The sequence below is a fragment of the Triticum aestivum genome, chromosome 1A (genome assembly GCF_018294505.1).
Source record: "Triticum aestivum cultivar Chinese Spring chromosome 1A, IWGSC CS RefSeq v2.1, whole genome shotgun sequence".
NCBI classification, from domain to species: Eukaryota; Viridiplantae; Streptophyta; class Magnoliopsida; order Poales; family Poaceae; genus Triticum; species Triticum aestivum.
In genome coordinates this window covers 578,931,385-578,937,914 of record NC_057794.1, presented here as the reverse complement: position 1 = coordinate 578,937,914, position 6,530 = coordinate 578,931,385, and the positions used below count along the sequence as shown (strand labels likewise).

Sequence of the window (6,530 nt, the reverse complement as noted above, 5' to 3'; positions counted from 1 at the left end):
GGGGTTTTCCCTCTGTTTTTAGGGTCGCAGAGACACTGCGATTTCTGAAGAAAGAGGCCGGAACAAGTGTTGAGACATTCAGAGAGAGTCTGCCCTTAGCCGTGGTTCCACTTCCATGGACATGGAGGTCAGGACTCAGGACGGCCGAATACAAATCTCAGTCCCCGGCTCGGACGGCACGTAATGGTCGATCGCCCCACGTCCGTAGGCTTAGAAGAAGAGTCTTGTGCTTGTTTGGCAAGAAAAGAAACGAGGAGGCAGGAGACATAAAAGCCCGAAGGAGAGTACCAACCTGGGGTTCGGATCGGGCTGCGATTTTCGATCGGCGGCGAGCGTCAGCGGATCTGTGCAACCGGAGAGGGAGGAGACGAGCAATCGGGACATAGGAGAGAGCGATGGGGATTTCCCGGAGCAAGCCGGCGCGGGAGTGGCCGCCGGCGCCGCCGCCGGAGCCTAGGGTGGAGGTGCCGCCCCTCATCGAGCCCCCTCCCAACGCCGCCCGCACCAGGTGCCTGCCCCCTCCCGTCTCCCCTCGGTCACTCATAGTCTCTCCCGTCAAAAACCTCACTGTTGGGCAGATCCTATCCTCTCCAATAGGACTAATGACGATGCCGACACACCACACTGACCGTGTTTTGATTGATTGATCCTATATGCTCCATCCATGAGTGACAGGACAGGACTCGCTACCAACATCAGCCGGGTTAAGAATTTCATATTCATGTTTGACTAGTTGTATCCATGTGTCGATGGTCCGTCGATCTGAACTAGAAGGAATGCTTTAAGTCTATATATGGATATTAAGTTAAATAACAAAAAGTTTGATCTATGAATTAGTTCAAAAAGGAAACTAATCTATGAATTGCATATAGATATGTTCTCTATGTGTGTGCTGAAGTGACTGATAGTGGTCTTGAGCATGCAGGATGCAGGTGCCTGGGTATGAGCAGTGGTTCGGGAAGCCCTCGTTACACAGCCTGTTCGACGACTACTTCAATCAAGTTGGGAGCGTGAACGCAGGGGTCATGCTCAAGATGCTGCAGGATCCTCATGTCGATTTGACTGCAACTGTATCCAGCGACAGCCGTTCATGATATCATTTTTTCCCCAGTTTTGTTAAGGCTCGCTAAGCTTTTACCTTATATATAGGTAAAATTGTGTCTATTGTTAAAGCTCGCTAAGCTTTTAACGGTTTAAAAGTTATCAAAAAAAAATGATATATATACATACTTGGTAGGGAGCGGTCGATATTTTCTACTGTATACATGGCAGTTCTATTTTCAGGATTGTGCCCCTTAGTTTTCCTGGATATTTTATTGCAAGAAAAGTTGATTTTCCCTAACTATATTTCACTAGGCATCACCAGCAGGCGGGGAGGCTCAGCTTCGATGGCAAAGGTGGTGATTGCATAGTTTTACCAAAAGTCGTATTATTTATATAGGGAGTGTCTAATTTTCAGTCATCTGTTTTCCCATTTGGTTTAGGTCGTTTTTCTTGTCCACACAGTTCTTTACACGTGTCTTTGTAGTAGTTTCAGTCCAGACTGTAGAGCCAAAAAAACGACTGTTTTCATTTCAGTTTCAGGTCGTATTCTCCCTCCCCCTCGTCTACCTTCAAACACATGTTGGCGCCTCTCCCTAACGGGTCACTTGCAAACCCGCTACTGATTCATACCTTGACATTTTGTGTGGACATGGACTAAATGGGAGTGACAGTATAGCTTAAAAAAAGTAACAAAATAGGAGCCAAGTAAACATGATGCTGGATGCAAACCAGAGTCTCGCTTAGCTATATGTCCCTTGAACTTTCTTCTATAGTTCAAAACTGACCACAACAAGAATATACTGGAGACCATAAAACTGAAGATTGAATAGTCACACTGAAAATGAACAAAAAAAGATGCACAAATGGCAACCCATGTATCCGTTGGTCAATATAGTAGAGTTTCATACAGCTTTGCACTCTCTCTTGCCTTCTTCTTCATGTCTTCCGTGAACACATCAGCCTCAAGCGCTAGATCAGCCTGGTTGGGAGGTGGCGCAACCATGCAAATCAGCAATTTTGGCACTGGTCCATCGAGTACAAAATGGAGCAAAACTCCCTCACTGAGATTGTTCAACGTGATGAAGTCCTCCCACCCAACGCCACAGATGCAGGTTGTCGGATGGTAGGTGCGACATATGCCAACGGGTGGCTTATCATTGTGGGAGCCAGTAAGACATCGCCGGTGCCTAGAAACGGGATAAGGCGAAGACATGCACGCCGGCGGATCTTACCCAGCTTCGGGGCTCTCCGTGGAGATAACACCCCTACTGCTGCTCCGCGGGGTCTCCGCATGTTCAGTAGATGAATCAAGTAGCTACACAACGCTCCTTGAGCTGTTTGGGGGGAGGAGGAAGAAGGGCACTGCTAGCCTGCTTCTTCTCCTTGTGTGGTGTCTAGAACTAGCAAGGGGTCGAACCCTTTGCATGGGTGCTCCGGGGGGTTAATATAGGCCTACCCCCGGGGGGTACAATGGTAATCCGACTGGACGCGGGGCCCAGCCATCTGTGACTGCGCTCGCCGGCTTTTGCGCCGGCTGCTGGGGCCCGCCGACTGGTGGGTCCCGCCGGCTGCCGGTCCCTTGGTCGACAGGCAGGCCCCACTGTCCAGGGCCTGGTCGGCGGCTGGTTACTGTGGCTCCATCTTGTTGACGTGAGCTTCATCGTGGCAAGCGCGGCTACAGTACCGCCGCCTGTCAGGCGATCGCTGTAGCCTTACCGCGTCTTGTCTCCTTAATGGGGCGTCTTCTTCGAGGGAGGCGGCAAGCCGGCTCTGTCTTGGGCCGAATGGTTGGAGGCGTGGCCGCTTTCGGGCGTCTCTCTGCTCGAAGGGGCCCACCATCTGTGGGCCACGCTGGCGGCCCGTCGCGGGTGATGCCAGGGTCAACATGGCGACAGTGCCGCGCCGGACGGGTCATGCCTACCCCGTACGGCGCACTGTGCCAGGCGTGCTCTGGGATTCGGGGGTGGCAGGCTTTTCTGTAGCCACGCCCCGTTGCGCCGCCGTTAGGTGGGTGCAAACTTTTGTGGGTACGGTCTGGACCGCTTTATGGGGAGCCGGCTTCTTGGAGTCGGCCTTCTCATGGCCGGCTTCTTGGAGTCAGCCTTCTCATGAGGGCTAAAGTCGGACCGCCTTCCGAAAGCCGGCCTGGGTGGCAGCCAGCAAGGGGAAGGCGGCCCCACATCTTTGATTCTTGAGAGCCGGGCGGGCTCGTAACTTTTTCAGAAGGGCCAGGGGAAGCCGGCTAGGCTACCCATGGCTATTTACTCCGACAGTAGTCCCCGAAGCTGATCGAGCTCCGAGGCGAGCAGGGGGACGAGAAGCTTGGTCAGCTTCCCATCCTGAAGAGCCGGCTTTGCGGGCGTATGCCGACTTCAGAGAGCCCCGCGTCTTTTAGGCGGGAGGAGGGGGGGACCTGCGTGCTGACTATGGGCCCCCCCGCGGGCACGTGGCAGCGAGATCTTGCGAGCGCACGCGCGCGACGGGCCGCCGCCGCAGGCCCGGGCCCGCCACTCGCGAGCCTTGGTCCGGGCGCGGATCTTCCGTGGCCCACAGGGGCCGCTCGCCTTCCCGAGGCAGTTTCGTTTCGCCGTTAAGGCTCAATAATTGCGGGACGTGGGGAGTGGGCACGATCGATCCCCACGCTTCCCCACGCCGCGCCTCCTCGGCTCCGCCACGTGAGTCTATAAGTAGGGGGAGGAGGGAGAGCGACAGAGGTACGCACGCTCTCTCCCGCTCCGCCCCTCCCAACCCCCGTTTCTTCCTCTCGCTGCCGTCGCAGCTTCCCGTCTCAGCACCACCGCGTCTCTACACCGCCTCGCTCCCATGGCGTTGTCAAGCTCGTGGGACGGCTCCAACGTCCACGACGACCATGTGGAGTTCCTCCGCCAGACTCGGCGCCTGCTCGGCGCCGACCTCGTACAGGTCCGCCTGGCGCCGGAGAAGGAGATCTCGCCGGCACCGGAGGAGGGCGAGCGGGTCGTCTTCCGCTCGCACTGCCTGCGCGGCTTCGGCCTTCCGGCGAGCGGATTTCTGCGCTCTTTCCTGGAATTCTACAACCTCCAGCCGCATCACCTCACGCCCAATGCGGTGATGCTGCTGTCGGCCTTCGTCTCCCTCTGCGAAGGCTTCTTGGGGCTGCTCCCCACGCTGGAGCTCTGGGGAGAGTTCTTCCAGAGCAAGCTCGGCACAGTCGTCGCCGGCGTGCCCGCCCCTTGCGGGGCCTTCATCGCCATGAGGAGGGCGAGCGAGAACAACCCGTTCCCGCCCATCCCCCTGATCCAGTCGGTGAAGGTCTGGCAGAGATCGTATTTCTACGTGAAGAACGTCGCCGAGCAAGGAGACTACATCAACCTGCCGGCTTACGTAGCCGGCCCGCCGGCTGGGAGACAGCCCTTGTGGAGCTTCCGGTCCCGGTCACTGTCTCCGGCCGGGAACGCCGCCATCTCCCGGCTTCGGGTGATGATTCAGTCGGAAGGCCTGCGCGGGGCCGACTTGGTGGCCGCCTTCGTGGAGCGCCGGATCCTTCCTCTCCAAAGCCGGCCCCATATGATGTGTCAGATGAGCGGCCGCTTCGACCCAAGCCGGCTGAGCACATGGGAAATGCCCCACGCGGAGGTGGCGCTCATGGTTAACTACATCGCCAACTGCAAGCTCGCCGGGGACTGGCAATACGGCAAGGTGCCGTATTCTCGCGCCAATCCTCCGCCCGTGGTAAGCTTCTCTCTCTATCTTCTTTTTGTCGTCGGCCGGCTTCATGACGGCCGGCTTCTGACCAGTCGGTTCTTTTGAGCAGAACCCTCTTCTTGCGCCGCCGGCCGGGGCGGCGGGGATTGAACGCCAGTATGCCCCCGACCGCATGGTGGACGACGTTGACGACCCGGACTTGGGGGCGGCCGCCATGGAAGACGCCGTGGTGGGGGACAGCGTCGAGCCCGAAGGCTCAAGGTTCACCGCGAGCTTCGAGGACTGGCCGGACGATTTCAAAGCCGAAGTCGCCCTGCGTCGCCAGCCGGCGGCCGACCAACAGGGCGCGGGCTCGTCTATCGCGCCGGCGGCCGGCGGCGGCGCACAGAAGCGCCGGGCCGCTTCAGGCCTCTTTGGCAGTCGGCCGAAGAAGTCCAAAGCCTCCGCTGCGGTGACCAAGCGAGACGAGGCGACTGTGAAAGCGGCCCGCTTCCGCAAGGCGGTGAAACAGCCTCCGACGGTCTCAGCGTAAGTCTTCGACTACCTTGCCGCATGCTCGTCATCATTCTCTTTCTCTTCGAATATTCTTCTTAACTTTTTCTCGCTTGCCGGACAGGGCGCCGCTTTCCCTTGAGCGGGGCCCGGGCGGCTCTGTCGTGGGGCCGGCCGGAGGGTCTTTGAGCTCCCGCCGCGTGGACCCCCGCGCCGATCTCAGGGAGGCCACAGAGCGGAACGCCGTGAAGCGTGGGAGGAGCGCGAGGCGGTGGAGAAGGCGGCCGCCCAGGCGGCGAGGGAGCAGGTCGACGCGGCAGCCAAGGCCCAGACAGAGGCGGCTACCGCGGAGACGGAGGCGGAAAGCTCGCGTGACCATCCCCCGCTGCTCGCCATTCCTCTCCGAGCCTTAGCCCCCGACACCCCATTGCCCTTGGCGGAGGAGATCATTCAAGACCCGCCGCTGATGGAGAGGGGGGAGGACCCCGTGGCCTTTGCGAGGAAAGCGCCGCCAGCAGCGCCGACCGGAGCGGGCCAAAGCGGCCAATTGTCAGCGGCGCCATAGGGGCCGACCGGAGGTGAGCCGGAGAGCAGAGCCGGCCTCGAGGTGCAGCCGGCGACGGGCCAACGCGCAGGGGGAGGCGTCGCTTCGCCGGAGTTGCGCCGAGTTGCGGGCGCAGGCCAGTCGGCGGAAGATCCTGAGGCGGCCAGCACTGCCACGTCCGAGTGGACTCCCAGCGGGGGAACTGGCGAGCTGAATGTGGCAGCTCAAGGGGTCCGGAGCCGGCTGCAAGCTCAGGCCGCCCTGCTGCAACAGTTCACCCAGGAGTTCTTGTCAACGCGAGCCACTATCCGGGTGAGTCCTTCGTTCCTGGCTGCTTTGCTTTCTTGATTTCTTCCATGGGGGCGCGTCAGCGCACCCACTGGGTGTAGTCCCTGAGATTCGGGCCGACTGCTGTGCAGTCGGGTCGGATCTTTCTCGACGGCTACCTTACTTTGCTTTTTTCTGAACTTTCAGGAATACCACAACCTTCGTGCTGCCGCCTTCAACTCCCAGGCTCGGGAGTTGAGCCGGAGGACCGACGACCTGGCCGACAGCCGAAGTAAGTACTCGATCTTGTCTGTCTCCTGTGGGGGCGCGTCAGCACACCCACTGGGTGTAGTCCCCGAGATTCGGGCCGACTGTTGCGCAGTCGGGTCGGATCTTTCTTGACGACTCTTTCCTTATTGGTTTTTCTTTTTCTTTGTCTTCAGGGGCCAACGCCGATTTGAGGAAGGAGCTCGGCGAAGCGAAGGCTGCCCTTCATACC

At 58.8% G+C, this 6,530-nt stretch overlaps 1 protein-coding gene across 1 annotated transcript; it reads left to right on the top strand.

Moving 5' to 3' along the window:
- The first annotated feature begins 245 nt into the window (after positions 1–245).
- On the top strand, positions 246–1,600 carry LOC123182267 (uncharacterized). Its single transcript, XM_044594781.1, has 3 exons — positions 246–508; positions 926–1,070; positions 1,357–1,600. Exons 1-3 carry the CDS (start codon positions 396–398, stop codon positions 1,402–1,404), a joined length of 306 nt encoding a protein of 101 aa, XP_044450716.1. The 5' UTR covers positions 246–395; the 3' UTR covers positions 1,405–1,600.
- Positions 1,601–6,530: the final 4,930 nt, after the last annotated feature.